The 24,344-nt window shown below is 48.3% G+C and overlaps 1 protein-coding gene across 2 annotated transcripts in view; it reads right to left on the bottom strand.

Moving 5' to 3' along the window:
• Positions 1–3,395: 3,395 nt before the first annotated feature.
• Positions 3,396–24,344, bottom strand: part of LOC137384212 (E3 ubiquitin-protein ligase TRIM16-like) — a 33,453-nt gene continuing 12,504 nt past the window's right edge. The window contains exons 2-6 of one of the 2 annotated variants that reach the window (XM_068057889.1): positions 22,062–22,157; positions 21,741–21,974; positions 17,223–17,388; positions 10,499–10,594; positions 3,396–5,429 (exon numbers count right to left, since the gene is read on the bottom strand). In XM_068057889.1, the coding sequence (XP_067913990.1) occupies positions 4,897–5,429; positions 10,499–10,594; positions 17,223–17,388; positions 21,741–21,974; positions 22,062–22,157 (1,125 nt within the window). In that variant the 3' untranslated portion in view covers positions 3,396–4,896. The remainder of the gene's footprint in view (positions 5,430–10,498; positions 10,595–17,222; positions 17,389–21,740; positions 21,975–22,061; positions 22,158–24,344) is intronic. The other variant, XM_068057890.1, reaches the window with a different exon arrangement.

The raw sequence follows: 24,344 nt of genomic DNA, 5'->3' as shown, positions 1-24,344 counted from the left end.
GATGCTGTGGTCACGCCTCAGTGTTGTACATGAAGCAGAATTTGTGGTGGGCAGTGCCATCTGCAGTGGGAATTGGGTATTACAGGTGTCGTGCAAAAAGTTGGAATGCATTTCAAACTCTTGTAGTTATAGCTGTACAACCCTAGGCCTCTTGTGCATCCCCTACTATCTAATTGTCTAGGGTCTAAACTCTGGAATTCTCTCCTTAAACCTCCCCATCTCACTCTCCTCCTTTAAGATGCTCCTTAAAACCTATCACTTTGACCAAGTTTATACTAATATCTTCTTATTTGGCTCTGTGTCACTTTTTGTGTGATTATGCTCCCGTGAATCGCTTTGCGATGTTTTACTATGTTAGTGGCACTATATAAATGCAAGTTGTTGCTGGTGTTGTTTTGTTACTGGACTAATAGGGCTGAACTTTACCTGAGCTTCAAAGATGGCGGGACGCACAGGCAGGATTTGCTCCATGGAGCTGCCACAATATTAAACATGGGGGCTCATTTACATGGCCGAGACCCCACCCCACCCCCGCACCCGATGACACGCAGCGGTCCGTCCCCGGCAACAGCGTCCACTGCGCAGGCGCCGGTGCCATTTTTAAAGGCCTTCAAGCCCTTCTATTGAATCTGAATTTTTAAAGTTATAAGCATTATAAATTTAAAATAACAACATTAATAAAAGTTTCAAGCCCCTCTCCCACAGCCCCCGTGACTAAACAATTCATTCCTTGCTGTCAACCTCCCCCGAAAATACTTACCTTCCCCCCCCCCCCCCCCCACCCCACAAATTTCACAAACTTTAATCTTTACCCTTTCCCACAACCCGCTAGACCAATGAAATGAGTTTGACCTGCTCCACCCTCCCCCCGCACTGAGGAACTTGCCCGCTCCCCCCTCCCCATCAGTATTCCGCCTCACATCACTGGTCGGAGATCGGATGGTGCAGGAGTGCCAGCCACCGACCACAATATCAGCGCGGGACGACGGGCGGGACCAGGTAAATGATTAATGCGTTCATTAACATTAATTAACATATTAAAATGGCGGTCCTGCAGCCAGTAATATGGGGCGAGGCCTTCCCGGTGTCAGGGAGCGTGGCAGGCCTCTCCCAAAGGCATTTTCCAGCCCCCGCCCTGGCCACAACCCCTGATATCGGGGTGGGGGGGGGGGGGGGGGTCGGTAAAATTTAGCCCATAATCTCAAGAACGTGAGTTCAAATCCCAGCACAGCAGTTTGAGAACGTAAACGTGCTTTTGAAAAGATCCAGAACTAAAATGCTGGTGTCAGTAAAAGTGACTGTGAAGTTGTCATGAAAATCCAACTGGTTCATTCATGTCACTTTCGGAAGGAAACCTGTTGTCCTCACTCGGTCTGACCTGCACACGTCCCTAGTTCCACAGTTCCATGGTAGAATCTCAAATGTCCTTTGAAGTGGTCCCATCACTTTCTCAGGATAACTGGGGATAATTAATCCCAAGAATAAACTTTTAAAAACCGTGCAGTGTTTAATAAGGACAGAAGTATCATATTAATTAATTAATGATATTACAGCTGCTGGAATGGCTGTATCTCCTTTTAAGGTCACAGGCCCGGAATGTTCCGCTTCCATGTGCCCAGCTCACGAGTTTCCACCATTAAAATAAAGAGATGGAAAAATCAAGGGCTGGGAGTGAAGAGATGGAAAATCCAAGGCACGAATCCTAAATGCTGTTAAGTAAACCAAGCCTCTGGGTCAGTCAGAGTTTAATTGGAATGGAAGAGACTGTGCAGATTAAAAACACTTGTAATCTTCAGTTTCCAGTTTAGTAACACCCAGAATTAAGTGACTCTAATGGTCTCACTGAGCAAATGGTTCGCACAGTCAAACCACTTATCCTGAAGTTTAGGACAACGAAACATGATTTTCATGTTGCCGTGCTCCACCTCAGAGTTACACCGATGGATATGGTCTTACCGTCACCAGCAGAGATCATGTTTGGCAGACAAGTGCGAGCGACTCTGCCAAGCTATTCTCTGTCCAAATTCTCCGAGATACAGGAGACACTGTTCGAAAAACATGGGAGAATGAAGATGGTGCATGACTGACATGCAGGGGCGGAATTACCTCGGCTACATATAGGACAAAAGGTCTCCTTATTTAAGGAAGGATGTGAATGCGTTGGAGGCAGTTCAGAGGGGGTTTACTAGATTGATACCTGAAATGAGTGGGTTGTCTTATGAGGAAAGGTTGGACAGACTGGGCTTGTTTTCGCTGGAGTTTAGAAGAGTGAGGAAAGACTTGATTGAAGTACATAAGATCCTGAACGGTCTTGACAAGGTGGATGTGGAAAGGATGTTTCCTCTTGTGGGTGAGTCCAGATCTAGGGGGCACTGTTTTAAAATTAGTGGACACCCTTTAAGGATGGAGATGAGGAGAATTTTTTTCTCTCGGAGGGTTATGCGACTTTGGAATTCTCTGCCTCAGAAGGTGGTGGAGGCGGGGTCATTGAATATTTTTAAGGTGGAGGTAGATAGATTCTTGTTAGGCAAGGGAATCAAAGGTTATCAGGGGTAGATGGGAGTGTGGAATTCGAGAAAGTGAGATCAGCCATGATCTTATTGAATGGAGGAGCAGGCTCGACGGGCCGAATGGCCTACTTGTGCTCCTAATTCGTACGCTCGTATGGGTCATACACCCAACATTGAGAACATGGTTACCCGCAGAGGTATCCAAAGTATGCAGTGAGCCCAGGTCCTACCAGGTTACAACATCTAACGGAGCAGTGTTGAGGAGGAACTGAAGCCAATTAAGAGAAGCGTGCAATACTCCAATTGCACACAGCGGACTCGAAAGAACACACTCCGACGATGAGGGTGTGATGGAACAACAGGACAATAACCAACATATTGACAACATGCCTGCAAACCAAAAACAGCCAAGGGTGAAATCCACATCCCCAGAAGATTATACTATAACCAGATCTAGAAGAGTTGTCAAACCACAGAACTGATATATGGACTTTTAAGCTTCTCTACTTGTAGATTTTATAATCCCTATCCCCTATAACTAATTTTGATATTATCCAATTTTATGTGTTTTTACTTGTAGCATACGAGACTTATCTTTGGAAACAAAAGGGGATGTTGTATGATCACTTTAAGCAAGATGTCCTTTCAAGAACTCAAAATGCTAATGAGCTAAGTGCCAGGATGTAGACATGTGGCTAAAAACCATAGTCACTCTGCAACTGTAACACCCTAGGGAAAGATTCTGTATGTAGTTTGCTCTGTACTGTACATAGTAGTTTAGCTGTTAGTAAACCTTATAGAGATCTTCAAGGTGCTGGAATCCACGCACCTCATTGTGTTGCATAAGACAACACAAAGAACACTTGACAATAATGATACAGTATCGGAGGTTGCTGTGTTCAGTTGTCTCAGTTTCTTTATTATTAATACCTTATTGCAAAAACACGTCTTATTTTTGTAACAGTTTAGATCAAAGTGCAGCTTAAATCAAACCAGTTAAATATAGAATGTAATTCCTTAAGAGCTGTTTAATGACTGAAATATCACAGGTATAAATATACCTAAAGTTAAATAAAACTGGAAGAAATCTTTAGAAAATAAATCCAGCTAAAAGTTCAAGTTTGAAAATGCTGTGAAATGATAACAAAGGGGAGAATGACTTGGGTCATTGAGTAGCGACATCAATATCTGTTCAAGATGTCCTCAACTCTGTAATTCTTAGCATCCCTTACCTAGTCCTGGCTCCCCTGTGAAGATGTGGGTGAGCCTTCTCCTTGATTCACTACTGTCTGTGTGGTGAAGGTGCTCCCATGATAGTGAAATCCCAGATACTGATCCAGTGACATCATGGGGCCAAAATTCTGCAGTGCGAGGAATGATGATAGGTGTCCCCTGTCAGGATGATGGTCTTCCCGTGACTTACTGCTCTGGATGGTAGATTTGATGATGCCGGTAGGTGCTGTCAAAGTGAGCTAGGTGACTTGCTCCAGCACATCCTGCAGACCTTCACACGTTGTAGCTACTGGGTGCCGGTGACGGAGTTCAATGACAAGGGATATCACGACACATTAGGACACAAGAAATTCTTCCCTGAGATGAATATTTGTTCTCTTGACATGTTGGCAAAGTGCATGTTGTATTTATCTATGTTTCCTCTCAGATTCGCCCTCCCCCACCCCCACCTCCCTTCCCTCAACCCCTCCCCCTCTGCTGGCCACATTTCTGACCAAGGTCAAGGTGGCAGGTGGGTGGATAATCTGCTGTCAGGTCCCTGACTGTCCCAGCAATGCTGTTATGTTGGGAGTTCCAGGATTTTGACACAGCGGTCATGAAGGAAAGGGGACATTTCTCCAAATTGGAGAGGGACCTGGAAGTGATTAGATAGAATTACATAGAATTTATAGCACAGGCCATTCGGCCCAACTGGTCTATGCCAGCGTTTATGCTCCACCCAACCATCCTCCGACTTTACTTCAGCTAACCCCATTAACATATCCTTGTATTCCTTTCTCCCTCATGTGTTTATCTAGTTTCCCCTTAAAGGCAGAAGCAAAATACTGCAGATGCCGGAAATCAAATAAATCTTGAAGCAAGAACTGTTCTAATAAAAGGTCATTGACCTGAAACGTTAACTCTGTTTCTCTCTCCACGGATGCTGCCTGACCTGCTGAGTATTTCCAGCATTTTCTGTTTATATTCCCCTTAAATGCATCTATTTCATTCACCTCGACTAGCCAGTGTGGTAGTGAGTTCCGCATTCTCATCATGCTCTGCGGTGATATCCCCATACACAATAACGATGGACAACAGCTTTGTTTACCCATCTCTAAAAATGCAGCCTAAAAGACATGTGGAAATAGAAATTATCCAAGTTGAACAGCCTCTCCTAACTCAGCTGGCAGATACTGAGTGATGTTCCCAGAAATACCCAAAAGGCAGGATATACAGGCTCTGTGAACACTGTCTTGAATCTGTAGATTAGACTCATTGTGCTACCAATGCCATAAAAGTCCAGCGTCCCCTCAGGGTAGTCAAGATAGATCCCAATCCGTTGGTGCCTCCCAGACTGTACGGTGACCTCCTGTTTATTGTGAAAGGCCGAGCACTTGCTGTTGCTGTACAGCAGGCACCAGGAGAGATTGTTCCTCCCGATCAAGCTGCACATATTGGATCCTTTCCTTTTGATTCCCCTGTAGGTGATCCCGATTCCGGCCCAATGTCCACTCATTTCCACCTCCCAATAGCAGCAGCCCTCCGATAAGCTCTCGGTGCACAACACTTGGGGGAAGTTGCTGAACCTCTCGGGGTGTTCAGGGTAAGGCACACATTCGGGGTCGACATCTGTCACCGTGCGGTTGCTGTCCGACAGGAGGAGGTGCTTGTGCACCGTGTTGGGGTTAAATGTCAGCCGGAGGGCATCTGGAGACAAAAGAAAATAATGAATGCAGCATTCCTCATAAAGGACAGTTCCTTCTGAGTTACGGATGGATTCCGAGCGAGCGATTTGACCTTCCACAATGCAGCCGCCCGATTTTCCTTCCCTTACCTTTGAGACACACCTTAACTTTACAGCTCTCAGGCTGCACTCCTTCCAGGGATTGTCAGTGGAAGGGAAGACTGAGGGAGGAAAGGAGCTCCAGATTTGAAGGCCTGAGTTAGCGCAGAAACAGGCCATTTGGCCCAACTGGTCTGTGCCAGGGTTTATGCCCCACACAAGTCTCCTGCCACCCGAAATCATCTCACCTCATCAGCATAACTTTCCAGTGTGGAATAGCGAGTTGGGTTTCATTTCCTTACTTTACAACAGTGGCTGCACTTTAAAAGTTATTTCATTGGCTGTAAAGTGCTTTGGGACATTCTGCTGCTCTGAAAGGCACGAGAGAAATGCAAGACTTTTTTTTTTCTTAGAGTGGGAAAACTTTAGGAGGATCAAAAGAAGGAAGCTCAGAGGAGCAGGGACCATGACAGCATCAATAAAACAGGGAAAGACAGGCAACAGACGGAAGTGGGAGTGGAGGTGACAGAAAGATTGTCTATCAGAGGAATGTGTCTCGGAGTATGAGAAGGGGCCGAGATGAGCACCATCAGATAGTGGAGGATTCAAGTGTCGGATCGGCTTAGGTTTTTACAGAATTATTGAGGTGTAAAGGATTCCTTAGTGTGAAGGAGAAATTTGGATTGGAGACGGCTTTAGTGATGATGGTGAGATTGGGGTTCCCTTTGAGATCAGGAGACAAAGGGATTTTGCGGTTGGTGGCAGAGCAAGGACGTGACCGCTGACCAGGAAGTAAACCTCGCTGAGAGATCTAGTGTCTCTCTGGCATGGGTTTTACCCCGATCACCGTGCAGTGTTAACTGCAACTGATTGTAGCATTCTTTACTGGGGAATTCCCAGCATGGAGCAGCAGTGATGTCATCGGGCTGTCCAAGCAGCCAATCACATTAAAGGATTTTCACAGACAGATGAACAGGAAACTAAAAGAAATAAAATAAAATCACTTTAAAAAATTAGAGCAAATCAAAGATTGGGAGACGTACATGGGGTGAAGGTAGAAACTAAAATATTCTGAAAAAAAATTTTAAATTATTTTTATAAATTTAGTTTAAAACATCTATTCAATCATTTAACAGCACTCCACATTATAAAATTGAAGTTGTTCATCAAATGTTATTAATCCCATTGCTGTGGAAAACACAGTTACACCTGACTGAAACCCCTTAAAAAGTTACACCTTTTTCAAACAGTGATTGCCGTCTCTGCAGTAGGTGGGGGGGAGGGGGGGAGCACTGCGGGTACAGCACAGTGCAGCCTGTATCACAGCCCTGAGTGACAGAGACCACAACCCCAGGGGGAGACACTGAGTCCCTTCCAGCAGGGAGGAGACACTGAGTCCCTTCCGGCAGAGAAAGACACTGAGTCCCTCCCAGCAGAGGGAGACACTGAGTCCCTTCCAGCAGGGAGGAGACACTGAGTCCCTTCCAGCAGAGAAAGACACTGAGTCCCTTCCAGCAGGGGTGACACTTTTCTTCCAGCAGAGAGGAGACACTGAGCCCCTTCCAGCAGGGGTGACACTTTTCTTCCAGCAGGGAGGAGACACTGAGCCCCTTCCAGCAGAGAAAGACACTGAGTCCCTTCCAGCAGAGAAAGACACTGAGTCCCTTCCAGCAGGGGTGACACTGTTCTTTCCAGCAGGAGACACTGAGCCCCTTCCAGCAGAGAAAGACACTGAGTCCCTTCCAGCAGAGAAAGACACTGAGTCCCTTCCAGCAGGGGTGACACTGTTCTTTCCAGCAGGAGACACTGAGTCCCTTCCAGCAGAGAAAGACACTGAGTCCCTTCCAGCAGGGGTGACACTGTTCCTTCCAGCAGGGAGGAGACACTGAGCCCCTTCCAGCAGAGAAAGACACTGAGTCCCTTCCAGCAGAGAAAGACACTGAGTCCCTTCCAGCAGGGGTGACACTGTTCTTTCCAGCAGAGAGGAGACACTGAGTCCCTTCCAGCAGGGGGAGACACTGTTTATTCCAGCAGAGAGGAGACACTGAGTCCCTTCCAGCAGGGAGGAGACACTGTTTATTCCAGCAGAGAGGAGACACTGAGCCCCTTCCAGCAGGGTGACACTTTTCTTCCTGCAGAGAGGAGACACTGAGTCCCTTCCAGCAGAGAAAGACACTGAGTCCCTTCCAGCAGGGGTAACACTTTTCTTCCAGCAGAGAGGAGACACTGAGTCCCTTCCAGCAGAGGGAGACACTGAGCCCCTTCCAGCAGGGGTGACACTTTTCTTCCAGCAGAGAGGAGACACTGAGTCCAATCCAGCAGAGAAAGACACTGAGTCCCTTCCAGCAGGGGTGACACTGTTCCTTCCAGCAGGGAGGAGACACTGAGCCCCTTCCAGCAGAGAATGACACTGAGTCCCTTCCAGCAGAGAAAGACACTGAGTCCCTTCCAGCAGGGGTGACACTGTTCCTTCCAGCAGGGAGGAGACACTGAGCCCCTTCCAGCAGAGAAAGACACTGAGTCCCTTCCAGCAGAGAAAGACACTGAGTCCCTTCCAGCAGGGGTGACACTGTTCTTTCCAGCAGAGAGGAGACACTGAGTCCCTTCCAGCAGGGGGAGACACTGTTTATTCCAGCAGAGAGGAGACACTGAGTTCCTTCCAGCAGGGGGAGACACTGTTTATTCCAGCAGAGAGGAGACACTGAGCCCCTTCCAGCAGGGGTGACACTTTTCTTCCAGCAGAGAAAGACACTGAGTCCCTTCCAGCAGGGGTGACACTTTTCTTCCGGTAGAGAGGAGACAGTGAGACCCTTCCAGCAGAGAAAGACACTGAGTCCCTTCCAGCAGGGGTGACACTTTTCTTCCGGTAGAGAGGAGACAGTGAGACCCTTCCAGCAGAGAAAGACACTCAGACCCTTCCAGCAGGGGTAACACTTTTCTTCCAGCAGAGAGGAGACACTGAGCCCCTTCCAGCAGGGGTGACACTGAGCCCCTTCCAGCATGGGTGACACTTTTCTTCCAGCAGAGGGAGACACTGAGCCCCTTCCAGCAGGGGTGACACTTTTCTTCCAGCAGAGAGGAGACACTGTGTCCCTTCCAGTAGAGGGAGACACTATGTTCCTTCCAGCAGGGAGGGAGGTACATAGAAGCATAGAAAATAGGAGCAGGAGTAGGCCATTCGGCCCTTCGGGTCTGCTCCGCCATTCAAAAAAGATCATGGCTGATCATCTAATTCAGTACCCTGTTCCCGCTTACTTCCCATATCCCTTGATCCCTTTGGCATTAAGAACTATATCTATCTCCTTCTTGAATATATTTAATGACTTGGCCTCCACAGCCTTCTGTGGCAGAGAATTCCACAGGTTCACCACCCTCTGAGTGAAGAAATTTCTTCTCATCTCGGTTCTAAATGGCATACCCCGTATCCTGAGACTGTGACCCCTGGTTCTGGGCTTCCCAGCCATCGGAAACATCCTCCCTGTATCTAGCCTGTCTAGTCCTGTTAGAATTTTATAGGTTTCTATGAGATGCTTTCTCATTCTTCAGAACTCTACTGAATATAGGCATAGTCGACCCAATCTCTCCTCATAGGTCAATCCTGCCATCCCAGGAATCAGCTTAAAAACCTTCTTTGCACTCCCTCCATGGCAAGAATATTCTTCCTCAGATAAGGAGACCAAAATTGCACGCAATACTCCAGATGTGGTCTCACTAAGGCCCTGTATAACTGCAGTAAGGCATCCTTGCTCCTGTACTCAAATCCTCTTGCAATGAAGGCCAACATACCATTTGTCTTCCTAACTGCTTGCTGCGCCTGAATGCTTGCTTTTAGCGACTGGTGTACAAGGACACCCAGGTCTCATTGCACCTCCCCCTTTCCCAATCTATCACCATTCAGGTAATAATCTGCCTTACTGTTTATACAACCAAAGTGGATAACCTCACATTTATCCATGTTATACTGCAACTGCCATGCATTTGCCCGCTCACCCAACTTGTCCAAATCACATTGGAGCCTCTTTGCATCCCCCTCACAGCTCACCTTCCCCCCTAGCTTTGTGTCATCTGCAAACCTGGAAATGTTACATTTAGTTCCCTCACCGAAGTCATTAATGTATTTGGGAATAGCTGGGGCCCAGCACTGATCCCTGCGGTACCCCACTAGTCACTGCCTACCACCCGGAAGAAGACCTGTTTTTTCCTACTCTCTGTTTCCTGTGTGTCAACCAATTCTCAATCCATGCCTGTATATTACCCCCAATCCCATGTGCTTTCATTTTGCACAGTAACCTCTTATGTGGGACCTTATCAAAAGCCTTCTGAAAATCCAAATACACCACATCCATTGGTTCTCCCTTATCTATTCTATTAGTTACATCCTCAAAAAACTCCAGTAGATTTGTTAAGTATGATTTCTCTTTTGTAAACCCATGCTGACTTTGTCCAATCCCGTTTATGCTTCCCAGGTGTTCTGCTATCACATCCTTTATAATAGACTCTAGCATTTTCCCCACTACTGATGTAAGGCTCACTGATCTGTAATTCCCTGTTTTTTCTCTCCTTCCTTTTTTAAATAGTGGGGAATCTGTAGGAACTGCTCCAGAGTCGATAGGATTTTGGAAGATGATCACCAATGCATCCACTATTTCCAGGGCCACTTCCTTTAGTACTCTGGGATGTAGATTATCAGGCCCTGGGGATTTGTCAGCCTTTAACCCCATTAATTTCCCTAGCACCACACTGAGTCCCTTCCAGCAGAGGGGAGATACTGGACAGCACTCAGGAGTGTAAGCCCCTGCTCCACTGGCAAGCCCAAAGACACTGAGGCAAACTGGAGCGCCCTAGATGGTACAGTAACTGAGACCAGCTAACTCTGCACAGACTTATGATCAAAGCAGGGACATTCCTGCTGTGTGTGGTTGAATTCCAGTGTGATTATTTCCCAACATACAACACTTACTCAGATGTGGAGGGATCAGAGAGGAATACGTACAATGTAAATAATCTGCTTTCTTCTTGCTGCTGAGGTCTAGCTTTTTTTCCACGGGGCATATAACTGGTGGGCTGGAGGAGATCGATCCCTCAGTCTCTGTGGACAGGACAGAAATCAATTCAAAACACATTCACTTGTGCCTGTCTGCTCTTTTATATTTTTGGGGGGTTAATTGAAGTTGATACTGGGGAATGGAGCACTGTCCCTCGGTAGGTACAGCACGGGGTTAGATACAGAGTAAAGCTCTCTCTACACTGTCCCATCAAACTCTCCCAGGGCATAAGAACATTAGAACATAAGAAATAGGAGCAGGAGTAGGCCATTCGGCCCCTCAAACCTGCCTCGCCATTCAATAAGATCATGGTTGATCTGCCCCAGGCCTCAACTCCTCTTTCGTGCCAGCTCCTCGTAGCCCTCAACTCCCCGATATTTCAAAAACCTATCTACCTCCTCTTTAAATACTTTCAGTGATCTAGCCTCCACAACTCTCTGGGTTAGAGGGCAGGTACAGCACTGGGTTGGCTGTTGCTTGATTGGAGTTGCTGAGTGGACAGCAAGGTTCAGCTGACTGAGGGTTGTGTGCTGAGGCTGGAGTCCGTGTAACTGCTGCAAGGAGAAAGAGTGAGACTGAAAGGAAGGTTTTTTCCATCTATCCTGTTTACAAAGAAAGAAAACAGGAGGCCATAAGAATTGTAAGCTCCTTTGTGAGTTTGGGGTTTAAATTCCTTACTTGATTGATTGTTGGGGGGTGGGAGAGAAGGAAGAGACTAGAAGACCTTGGGAGTGGTGGGGGGCTGCTTTGTTCAACAGGGAGCTCCTGTGTTTAACACCATTGAATGGGGAGTTCCTTCCCCAGCTGTCCCAAGTAAAGACATCTCCCCCAGCCCCCAACTGGAAGACCAGCAGAAAGACTGTTTTTATTTTAACATCTGCAAAGAGACTGATTCCTCCTGGCCTTCCTCTCCTTCAGCCTTTGTCCCCTTTCCATAACCCCCACCAAAGTATTTGTGGGACAAATTATTATTTTTCTTCAACTCTATTTTATTCAACAAATGGTGGGTGTGACTCTTCTGCCCCATGGCTTCACAATCCTCTCTGGCAGCGGGACCTTCCTATTCTCTAGTAGCTGCTGCAGCCACTCCTGTGGCCCCGTCACCATTCAAAATCCTAACAGCAAAGCATGGGGCGAAGAGTTACGGCCACCAAACAAAGTCTATTGAGGCTTGTGTAAAGGCAATGGTTGAGGTTGTCGGCCCCTCGGCCGTTGTCGCAGCCTTGAAGATGTACGGGAAGGCTGTGTTTTTCCTGAAGACTGAGCGGGCGGTGTCCCTGGCCCTGAGCAAGGGGCTCACCGTGGGTGGGGCTTTCCTGCCAGTGGGGACTACCACACAGCGTGTGATTCCATCAAACGTTCAGCCCTTTTTTCCCGATGAGCTCCTTCCCCCCCACCCCCCCCGCCCCACCTGCACCATCTGGGGAAGGTGAGGTCAGGGTTCACCCTAGTCCCGCTCGGTCTTTGGGAAAGCAGCCTCCGACATGTCTACTCCTTCCGCCGCCAGTTATTTATGCAGCTAGCGCGGGAGGAGGTCTGAGGGCCACTTTGATGTCGGGTTCCAGAGGGCGGCCGACTGTGAATTCTGGACCTCGGACGGGGCACGGTGCCATGCCTGCAACTCCATCTTGGCAGCCCAGGGTGGCGCCACTGCACCTTCCCCTACTCCCCCTACACCTGCAACAAACACCGCTCAGTCGGTTCCAGAGGTTGTGGTTTTCACGGCATTGGTGTGTGGGGAGGGGGAGTGGCGGGGAGGGCCCGTCCGAAAGGAAGGAAGGTACGACGTAAAACAAAGGTGCGTTCCCTAGGAACAACCTAGGCCTGAGCTCACCCCAGAGCCTGATCCCGGGGAGCCTACCTGCCCCGTGGCTGAGCTTGGGCCCGAGACATCAGGTGTGTGGGGGTTGAGACGGAAACCGCTACAGCGATGGAGGTCTTTGAGTCTCAGCATCCTCCCTGGAACAAGAGGAGGAGGCACCCCTCCTCTGAAGAAGACCCTGAATTACAGGATCCATCTCCTGCCGCGGGCCCTTAGGCTCCCCCCATCACCAGCAGGATCAGGGTTTCGAGCCCTGGGAGGGAACCGTCTATCCCTCGGGATGGAGTGGCGAGAGATGTCCCTGTAAATATGGTAATTCCTGAAGGGGGGGGCCTGCCTGAGGTGAGGGAGCCTGTGGACCCACCGGGAAAAGACACTCCATCTGCCACTGGGTCGGGTGTCCTGGGTGGGGGTGAGACCTGTGAGGGTCAACCCTCCCAAACACCTGTTACTGCCACCCGGGATGTACCCGACTCAGAGGTCGATTTGCCTGTGGGCGCTAGAAGGGCAGGAGATGGCCTCCTCTCTCCAACTCCAGTTCCAGCTCCGGCTGCATTTCCAGAGTTGGGTTCAACCATCTCCCCTGAGCTACTCACTAGCCCAGGGTCGGAGGTGGAGGGAGGTCCTGAACCGTTGGCACCTATAAGCTCATGTTCCCCAGAGGAACCCAGAGAGGACTCCTCCGTCATTGATCCTGGGGGTGAGATCGTGATGGAGGCGGGACCAGCTGGCGCGGCCATGATGTCCACCCCACAGTGTGTGATGGGCATGTCGGCTGCTGGCAGTGAGTACCCGAAGGAGGATAGGGATTCGGTGTGAGGCACGGAGGACGATATTGAATCCATCGCCAGTGAGGCGGTGGACTCCCTAGTGCCTCCTACCAAGTCTCCTCTCATCCCCATTGCAGAACTCCGGAACTTCCTTGCTGCCTGCAGGGATTGCTGCAATAAATTTCAGATGGCCCTTGGCCAGTGGTCGAATCTGGTGCTGATCATCCAGTCCGTCCGTGCCTCAAGAAGGGGGTAAGGGTGCGGGCGCGAAATTGGTCGTGAGACGCCAGTTCAATGCGTTCCTCTCTGGGTTGCACTTCTGCTCCCTCCTCACAGTGAGGTGATGGTGACGGGATCAAAACACTTTTGACATGAAGATAGCCATATCTGGCCTCAACATCAACAGCAGCACAGGGTCTCTCCGCAGATTTCACAATCTCTCAGTCCTCAGGGAAGGGAGATATGCATTGAGCTTTCTGGAGAAAACCCACACCGTTCCGGGAGACGAAACCACCTGGCTCCTGGAGTGGCAGGGTGGGGTCGACATGAGTCACCTCACCCCTATTTCTAGTGGGGTGGGTACCTTGTTGGCCCCAACCTTTCAGCCAGAGAGGGTCAGGGAGTTTGTGCAGGGCCACTTGCTCCACCTCGCCGTTCACCTGGGTAGCATGCCGCTCCACTTTGTGAACGTGTACGTGCCCAGGCCCGGCGCGTTGCAAGCACGTTTCTTTAAAGCAGTCTCCACTCTCTTGACTCTATCGATAGCGGTGAGTGCATCATCCTCGGGGTGGGGGGGTGGGGGTGGAATTTTAACTGTACCCTCGAGGTGAGGGCTCGCTATGGTCCTCAGCGCGGCCAAGCGTTGGTGGAGAACCTGATCAGCTCCCTCGACTTGGTGGACGTCTGGTGGAATCTCCATCCTGACTCCAGCGCCTTCACGTGGAGGTCTGGAGGAGGATGGTCCCGAATCGACTGCCTCTACATTTCACAGGCGTACGTCTCCCGCGTCTCAGCGACATCCATGCTCACTGCGCTCCGCACGTGGGTGGGGTCCACATACTGGCACTTAAACAACCGGCTGCTGGAGGACGAGCGATTCCAAGACATGTTCCGTCGATTCTGGGTTGACTGGAGTAAGAAGTGGGGGGGCTTCCCCTCCTTGAGGCTATGGTGGGATGTGAGCAAGACTCACATCCGTGTCTTCTGTCAGGAGTACGCGAAGGGGGAGATCAAAAGGCAGGAAGCCGAGATCGGGTGCCTAGAGAGGGAGGTGCTCGACTTGGAGTCCCGCCTCGGTCATGCCGTCGCGGACCCGGCCCTGTGGCAGGCGTACAAAGAGAAGAATGGCGCACTGAGGGACCTGCAGCTTGTAGGATTCCGATTTGGACCGCGCCTCACCCTTCTTCTACTCGCTGGAAAAATGGCAGGGGGTCCGTAAGCAGTTCGTCGAGCTGCTGGCCGACGATGGTTCATTCATCACGGATCCAGAGGGAATGGGCCTCTTGTTCTGTACCAATTCCAGCATGTTGTTCTCTCTGGATCCAACGAGGACGCTTGCAGAATTTTGTGGGATGCCTGCTGAAGGTCAGCCAGGAGTGCGCCAAAGGATTGGAGGCTCCACTCACGTTGCTGGTGTTGACTGGCACCCTCCACCGGCTCTCGAGGGGCTGGATGGGTTGACCGTGAAGTTTCTCAGCGCGTTCTGGAATGTCCTATATTACAACAGAACTGCTCATCGGACCCAAGCCCCAAAATTCTCCTCGGGAGCCAGTCTCACACAATCTGAGCCACCTCTCGGAAATGCCCTCCATGCCTTTCCACACCGCGCGGCAAGATTTCCTGTACGGGCCACTCCTGCACACTCTCTACTTCCCTGCCCTCGTCTGCCACCTGGACAAGCTGTGGCAGCCTGTGTTGCCATCTGGCGGCAAGGGGAAACCCTGGTGGAGGTCTCTCTACGCAGGGCTCCCTCTGAGGGGCTGGAGTGCATCATGGACGCTGAGAGTGATATTTTAATTTCAGTTTGTTTTATTTATCTGTTTTCATTAAAGTTATTGATTTAAAATACATATAAAGGGGGCATGAGGAATGAAGGGGCCCTTGACAAATATAAAAGGGGCCTGGGGTGTAAAGGCCACTTACAAAAAAAAGGGGGTTAGATACAGGGTCAAGCTCCCTCTTATAAAAACTGGGTTAGATGCAGGCGAAGAAAATGCTGGAAATCTGGTGGGAAGCTCACCGTAGAGGTCACATGCTGAGTGTAAATTACTCATTGTTAATACTTTGGGGAAGGTCTGAGATAAGAGCCAATCACTGTTCCTGCAGGGTATTACCTGATGCAGGTAAGGAAGTTACCAGGAATATGGTTCAGGCAGTAACAAAGAGCAGGAGAAGCAGTTCTAGGACTGTGGATGCAGTTACTGCTTGGAGTGGGAATGGCTTCTGGCTGGCATAGTGAGCTCAATGGGTGAGATGAGGTCAGAAATCTCATAACCCAATTCAGACTACTCTCCCATCGCATTAATTTTGGGCGGTACAGTGACGCAGTGGTTAGCACCGCAGTCTCACAGCTCCAGGGACCCGGGTTCAGTTCTGGGTACTGCCTGTGCGGAGTTTGCAAGTTCTCCCTGTGAAGTTCACCCGGTTTCCGCCAAGTGCTCCGGTTTCCTCCCACAGCCAAAGACTTGCAGGTTGATAGGTAAATTGGCCATTGTAAATTGCCCCTAATGTAGGTAGGTGGTAGGAGAATGATGGGAATGTGGTAGGGAATATGGGGTTAATGTAGGATTAGTATAAATGGGTGGTTGTTGGTCAGCACAGACTCGGTGGGCCAAAGGGCCTGTTTCAGTGCTGTATCAATAAATAAATTAAAGTCGCTGTTCTATTACATTAATCCTTGTATTCTGTCTCATGAAGTTTAACACAATAAGATTAAAAGACATGTTTTGGCTTTAGTTCAGGTTTTCAGTGCTTGCCGTTTTCTTTCAACAGAGTAAAACCCCAACAGATGCGCTGAACATCCAAACTGAGCCCCATATCCTATAATACGCCAGTGTGAAATCTCCCATTGCCCGGCAAAGGCTTCTACTGACTTCTCAGAGCAAGAATGCCAAGCTAGCCGCAGTTTAATGTCCACTGAAAACTGTACTGAGACAGCCATGAACTCATTTCACTAAGAAATCTCACAACTAGCAGAGAGTGAGGGGCCTTTCAAACCCATCAGCTGGGCTTGGGTTGGAGCACAAGTCCCGGATGTGAAGGGACGGCGTGCAATCCCACTCTGCCACTCGGTGTTTCTATCAAACATATGCCTGTATGGACAGGGTTTGGTTGTGAAGCCATCCACAATGGAATATCCTTCCGTCACCCATTCTCTGGGATCATGTATTAAGAATGCAAAGGAAAGGAAAGGGCCTGCATTTCTATAGCGCCTTTCACAACCTTCCGACGTCTTGAACTGCTTCTTATGCATTGAATTACATTTTGAAGAGTCGTCACTGTTGTAATATAGGGAATTAGGGGAGTCAATATGCGCACAGCAAGGGCCCATGAATAGGAATGAAATAATTGACCAGATCATCTGTACAAGTAATGTTGGGGATAACTGGTGTCCAGGACATTGGCTGCATGAGCAGCTTGCTCTTATGAATCTTGGCAAGAATCACCCCCCACACCCTATCTCTATGGAAAGGGAGGGAATGTGAGGGTCAGAGGAGGAAGATGAAGACTGTGTGATGAGCTTATTAAAAAGATGACCAATTTTAAACATACCTGATATTTTAGCAAAGCAAGATGACTCCCATAACCGAGCAGCCTGGTCCCAGACCACTGACAGTGCCAACATTGGCCACTGTGAGGTGTGAAAAATCACTCAGGCAGGAGATCCTCGGCCTATTTCCCTATCCCCTCCCCTCCACTCCGCTCCCAATCACTGACTTCCATCTCTCCCATTGCCCCTACCCGGCAGGTACCAAGTTTGGTGGGGTGAAGGTGTGGGGTGTAGAAGGGGAACGAAACCCACCCTCTCCCAACACTAGTAGGCTCACTACCACTCTCTGGCAGTGAGATGAAGCTACTGACCTTTGGACACTTCTGCCACCAGATGTGGATCGAAGCAGCTGTGCAGTTGCTCTGTGATATGCTTGGACAGTTCAGTCATGGTGCTTTCCACGGCAGAAAATTTGACATCAACCTTGCAATGCGGGAAAGGCAGAGCCTCCACAGGTTTGTTTAACCTCCGATGTTCCTGGAATATTAAAGGAATTACAGTCAAGGAACTATGAGGTAAAAATCCCCAACATACCTGTAATTTATATTAACATGTGCAAATCTACACATAGAAAGCAAGTTAATTGAAAGATAAGTAAGAATTTGCATTTTAATAGTGTGTTATCTGCCCCAAGGCTCTTCACATACAATGAATTACAGTTGAAGTGCAGCGTCTGTTGGGTAGGCAAACACGGCAGCCATTTTCCTCAAAGCAAGATCCCACAGCCAGCTGAGATTAATGGCCAGTTAATGTGTTTATTGGTGAAGTTGGCTGAAAGAGAAATGTTGGCCAGGACAATGCTTTTCTTCAGATGGTGCCAAAGTTAATGTTGGTAATCTATAGCAGCCAATTAGTAAACTTATATAGTGGGAGAGAGAGAGAGGGAGAGTCAATGGAGTAATCTTCACCTTCGTTGCCTGAGCAATGACCTGACGGAATGGGTCACCTGTTCATTGTAAAATCCACCTGATTGTCATTCGAGTTACTGCCGAGGCAGCAACTTTGAAAATCTACTCAAAACCATCATGTTAACAGCTTCCATTCCAATAGAAAATAGCCTCCACAAAACACAGCTCAATCACTACCCACATTAACCAATGCCGAATACTGCTGGCATAGCTTTGTGCAGTCAAATTTAATTTAAGGAGAAGGAAACCCTAACTGATTTTTTTTTTAAACTTAGGATTGGCTTTCTTGACCTTTGCCCCAAGGGAGCAGCCATTCCCAGGTGCAAAAGTCAGAACCTGTTTTGCTGGATCTCCAGTCCTGTTTACATAGCCCCCGCATTATGTAGAGCTTTGCAGGGAGCAGGGAGGGATGGGGAGTTTGCGGAGCTGGGCCTGAGTCTAGGTTTGGATGGGGGCTTGAGCCTGGGCCTGTGTTTCTCCCTGGAGATCAATGAGGCTGAGATATCTCACTTTATAAAGTTTATTCCAATTAGTGCAGAAACTCTTAAACTGTGTGAGATTGCTTGTCATGTTCAGGACCAGGTATTTTATTTTTCTCTGTATAAAGGGATGACGTGGACTTGGGCACAGGCAGCGCAATCTCAAAGATTGCTGGAAACATGAAAGCAAAAACTGGCAAAACAAAAACAGGGCTGTAAAAGATTTCAGGATGTCATGGACAGGTTAGTGGAATGAGCAGACAGGTGACAGATGCAGTTTAGTGTGGAAGAGTGTAAGTTTGTACATTTTGTGAGGAAAAACAAGGAGTGAGGGTGCACATCCAATGAAAAGATGTTGAAGGGAGATCCAGGGAGTTTAAATCTATGCATGTTTGAGTGCAGGAAAATGAAGCCACAGGAAGGCTAACAGCATTTTGGGTGTTATAAATATGGGCACAGAGTATCAAAGTAAAGATGGAATGATAAGCCAATTGTACAAAATACTAATTAGGCCACAGTTAGAGTACAGTTTGCAGTTTTGGGTTCCCTATTTTAGAAAGCTCAACCATAGATTCTCCAAGTTGATACCTTTCTTCTTTCTTTGGCCTCCTTGTCTCGAGAGATAATGGGTAAGCGCCTGGAGGTGGTCAGTGGTTTATGGAGCAGCGCCTGGAGTGGCTATAAAGGCCAATTCTAGAGTGACAGACTCTTTCACAGGCGCTGCAGATAAAATTGTTTGTTGGGGCTGTTACACCGTTGGCTCTCTCCTTGCACTTCTGTCTTTTTTCCTGCCAACTGCTAAGTCTCTTCGACTCGCTACTCTTTAGCCCCGCCTTTATGGCTGTCCACCAGCTCTGGCGATCACTAGCAACTGACTCCCACGACTTGTGATCAATGTCACAGGACTTCATGTCGCGTTTGCAGACGTCTTTAAAGCAGAGACATGGACGGCCGGTGGGTCTGATACCAGTGACGAGCTCGCTGTACAATGTGTCCTTGGGGATCCTGCCATCTTCCATGCGGCTCACATGGCCAAGCCATCTCAAGTGCCGCTGGCTCAGTAGGGTGTATATGCTGGGGATGTTGGCCGTCTCGAGGACTTCTGTGTTGGAGATACGGTCCTGCCACCTGATGCCAAGGATTCTCCGGAGGTAGCGAAGATGGAATGAATTGAGACATCGCTCTTGGCTGACATACGTTGTCCTGGCCTCGCTGCCGTAGAGCAAGGTACTGAGGACGCAGGCTTGATACACTCGGACTTTTGTGTTCTGTGTCAGTGCGCCATTTTCCCACACTCTCTTGGCCAGTCTGGACATAGCAGTGGAAGCCTTTCCCATGCGCTTGTTGATTTCTGCATCGAGAGACAGGTTACTGGTGATAGTTGAGCCTAGGTAGGTGAACTCTTGAACCACTTCCAGAGCGTGGTCACCGATTTTGATGGATGGAGCATTTCTGACGTCCTGTCCCATGATGTTCGATTTCTTGAGGCTGATGGTTAGGCCAAATTCGTTGCAGGCAGCCGCAAACCTGTCGATGAGACTCTGCAGACACTCTTCAGTGTGAGATGTTAATGCAGCATCGTCAACAAAGAGGAGTTCCCTGATGAGGACTCTCCGTACTTTGGTCTTCGCTCTAAGACGGGCAAGGTTGAACAACCTGCCCCCTGATCTTGTGTGGAGGAAAATTCCTTCTTCTGAAGACTTGAACGCATGTGAGAGCAGCAGGGAGAAGAAGATCCCAAACAGTGTAGGTGCGAGAAAACAGCCCTGTTTCACACCACTCAGGATAGGAAAGGGGTCTGATGAGGCGCCACTATGCTGAATTGTGCCTTTCATATGGTCATGGAATGAGATGATGATATTTAGTAGCTTTGGTGGACATCCGATCTTTTCTCATAGTCCGAAGAGACCATGTCTGCTGACGAGGTCAAAGGCTCTGGTGAGATCTATGAAAGCAATGTAGAGGGGCATCTGTTGTTCGCGGCATTTCTCCTGTAGCTGGCAAAGGGAGGACAGCATGTCAATGGTGGATCTCTGCTCGAAAGCCGCATTGTGCCTCAGGGTAGACACACTCAGCCAGCTTCTGGAGTCTGTTTAAAACGACTCGAACGAAGACTTTCCCCACTATGCTGAGCAGGGAGATTCCATGGTAGTTGTTGCAGACACCGCGGTCACCCTTGTTCTTATCGAGGGCGATGATATTGGCATCGCGCATGTCCTGTGGTACTGCTCCCTCATCCCAGCACAGGCAAAGCAGTTCATGGAGTGCTGAGAGTATACCAGGCTTGGCACTCTTGATTATTTCAGGGGTAATGCCATCCTTTCCAGGGGCTTTTCCACTGGCTAGAGAATCAATGGCATCACTGATTTTGTGGGAATGGGGAAACTAGAGTTATGAGACTTGAGATACTGAGACCATTTCCACTGAAGTAAAAAAGGCTGAGAAGATTTAAAAGATTTTTTAAAGTATGAAGCATTTTGAAAGGTTAAGTGGGGAAAGACTATATATTCTAGTTAGGGAGTCAGTGACAAGGCACAAGAAGTTAAAATTGCTCTGAGGGAAAGTATAGAGGTTAGGAGAAATTTCTTTACACCCTGGGTTGCTGGAGCATGGAATGATTTGTCACAGGTATCTTTGAGAGCAAATTGGATAAATAATTGAAGCAGAGGACGATACAGGGCTATGGGGAGTGAGAGAGGGGCAGTAGTATTAGTTTTGGAATGATCTAGCAAACAGCTAGCACAGGCACGATGGGGTGAATGGACTGCAGACGCCTATCGCTCTATGGTTGTCTAGGTCAGATGTAGCACCACTTAGACACAGAGTTAACAGGCCGTCACATTGCGGAATCAAGCTTTCAGCTCAGGTTCAGTATAATCAGAAGCAGAGGAAAGCTCCCTCCACCCTGCCCCATGAATGTCTTTCAGCTCCAACAATTTTGCCAACCTGTTGCCCTGTTCTGGTACCACCTTCTCGCAACCCAGCGTCACCCGTCATGTTGCCACCGTCATCATTGCTATACGTCCCATATTTCTGCCCCACCCTGAGTCAGTGTAAAAGCACTGCCTTCCTCAATCAGCCAAGCATTATCAGAGCCTTGGCTTAATCAACCCCCTCCTGTACTATCTGGACTTAGTATGTTGGGTGTGTACCTTTGGAAAGAAAGTGTGCACGTCACATTGGGCAACCAGAAATTCTACCTATGTGGATTTCTCAATACCTCGGTGTTGGACACGCCTTATTTTAATTCATGTTCAGGATCTGGGCAAGGTTTGAGAAGGTGGTGGTGGTGATGAGCTGACTTCTGTTTGAATCAAACAGAGTGCCTTCCTAGGCAGTTAAAAGTCAACCACTTGTTGGGGGACTGGTATCACATATAAGCTCAGTGATGGCAGACACTTGGCGCCACGCTGCCCGCTTCACCTGGCCAAGGGGCCTTTACCTGTAATACGAGCAGGCTGTCATCACTCTTCAGGGCAGCCTCCAGCTGCAGCTTGCTGTCCTGCAGTCCAACAAGGTTCTGCTGCAGTTGCCTCATGGAGTCCTCCGCCGGGCTCACCACAGCTTCCTCCTCACCTTCCAGAAATCGCAACACCCCCTTCTGCGCCCTCTCGACGGTTTTCACCAGCTCAGCACACTTGTTCCTGGCATGGTGTTTTACCTGCAGCACTGTGCCCTAAAAAAAAAACCCCACAAATACATGACTCTGCGTGTTAATCACAGCTCTGCCACCATCCAGCTTAAGCGTGATGGCGCCTCGTACCTTAATGGAGTCAATGTTTCGCTGCAACTTTCCAATTTCGCCTGTTGTCTCCTGCATCTGTTTGTCCACTTCAGCCTGTCGCTCCTGGAGTTCTTTCTGAAAAATCACAGCATTCAACAATTCCGTCAGTGATCCTAATGTGTAATGGACGGATATTCATCGTATCATCTCTTACTCATATCTGTTCCCCTGGCCTCAATATCATGGAACTCCTTACTTCCCTCAGTCTTTCTTTGCATAGGAAGACAACAACACACCAGGCTAGAAGACATCACTGTGCATCATCTGGGCCTGTCCTAAAGTCTAAATACCATGTGCTGCTCTCCCTGGGTTCTGAGGTGTACCATGGCACTGGATTACGAGCTGGGACAAGTTGTACTGACAATGCTGAGGCCAATTTTAGGGTATGGGGGTGTGGACACTCTTCCAGAAAGGGATTTGATACAAGATTGTGCAATCGCCAACATGAAATATCTTGCTTCTATCTCTCAATTTAACAAATACACCAATAATTAAAATATACCCAAAAAGCAATATGACGACCACAAAACCAATCAAAATGCTGAAAGAAAATGTGAGTTTCCCCAAACCTTAAATAAGTAACCACCTCCTTTTCCACCTTCAGACTGCCTCAATAAAATCACCTGTCTCTGCCACTGCCTCAGCCCATTTGCTGCCGAAACCTTCATCTATGCCTTTGACCTCCAGACATGACTATTTAAATGCTCTCCTGGCTGGTCTCCCACCTTGCACCCTGTGTAAACTTCAGCTCATCTAAAGCTCTGTTGCTTGTGTCCTAACTCGCACCAAGTCCCATTCACCCATCACCCCTCTGTTCGCTGACCTACACTGGACCTACTTCACAAACACCTCCAATTTAAAAGTCTCAACCTGGTCTTTAGATCACTTCATAGCCTTGCCCCTCGCTAGCCCCCTGTCTGTAACTATCTCTAGCCTACAATCCCCTCAAAACTCTCTCTTTCTCTGGCTCTGGCCTCTTCTCCCGTTCCTTTACCCCTCCGTTATGACCACTGTGAAGTGCCTCAGGATGGTTTTCCATGGTAAAGGCACTATGCAAATGTAAGTTGTTGTTGTGTTGAGCCACTGGACCAAAGGGTCAAGCAACAGAACAAGTTGCCCACAAGAGTTTGGGCCAGTAACAATTCCAACACTTCGGTGATTTAAAAGCTCTCTAAAGAAGGCAGCTGCAGTGATTCTCGCGTTTACACATCTCTTATTTCCATTGTTCCACCATTGGTGGCCATGCCTTCAGTTGCCAAGACCCTAAACTCTGGAATTCCCTCTCTAAACCTCTCTGCCGCTTCATCTCTCTCTGCTCCTGTCAGTCACTCATTAAAACCTACCTGTTTGTCCAAGCTTTTAACCAACTCCTTCAGTGGCTTGGTGTCAAATTTTTGTTTGAAAGTGCCCCGTGACTATGTTTAAGGCACTATATCAATGTAAGTTGTTGTTGTTGATATAAAGTGCATGTACAAGATTCGAATGTCTGTCTCCCTTATAGCAAACGCTGGATCTCTGCATCTGTGTTAATGTTTTTCATTCAGGTAATATGTCAGCAGCTGTAGAATTGTTTCCATTTCTTTTTCACATCTATAGTCCGTTGTGCATTGTATCCAAATCTGCATAAGAACGTAAGAAATAGGAGCAGGAGTTGGCCATTCGGCCCCTCAAGCCTGCTCCACCATTCAATAAAATCATGGCTGAACTTCCACATCAGCTCATCTTTCCTACCTCATCCCCATACACCGCGATTCCCTTCATGCCCAAAGATCTATCCCTCTCAGTCTTGAATATATTGATCGACAAAGCATCCACAGCCACTGAAGTAGAGAATTCCAAAGATTCAGAACTCTCTGAGTGAAGAAATTTCTCACCTCAGTCTGAAATGGCTGACCCCTTATCTTGAGACTGACTACCAGTTCTAAACTCTCCAGGCGGCAAAAACAGCTTCTACCCTGTCAAGCCCTCGAAGAGTTTTGTACGTTTCAATGAGACCATCTCTCATTCTTCTGAGATGGGATAGGCCCATTCTACTCAATCCCTTCATTTAAATACAGACTGAAACCCATAAGCTGACAAATCCAAACGCTACAGTTGCTTCAGAAGATGATGCAGCATAAGCCTTGGTCTCATTTAATATCATTTGGTTGTCTGACATGCCTATTGTTTCCACTGGAACTCCTGTTCTTGAAATCTGACAGACTGGAAACATGATACAGGAATGTTTTAATTAATTCACTGTTAGCTGTTATTAAAGGCTCA

This window comes from Heterodontus francisci, chromosome 26, assembly GCF_036365525.1.
Source record: "Heterodontus francisci isolate sHetFra1 chromosome 26, sHetFra1.hap1, whole genome shotgun sequence".
NCBI classification, from domain to species: domain Eukaryota; kingdom Metazoa; phylum Chordata; class Chondrichthyes; order Heterodontiformes; family Heterodontidae; genus Heterodontus; species Heterodontus francisci.
Note: the sequence above shows the minus strand (reverse complement) of the source record. Positions and strands in the feature narration are given on the sequence as shown.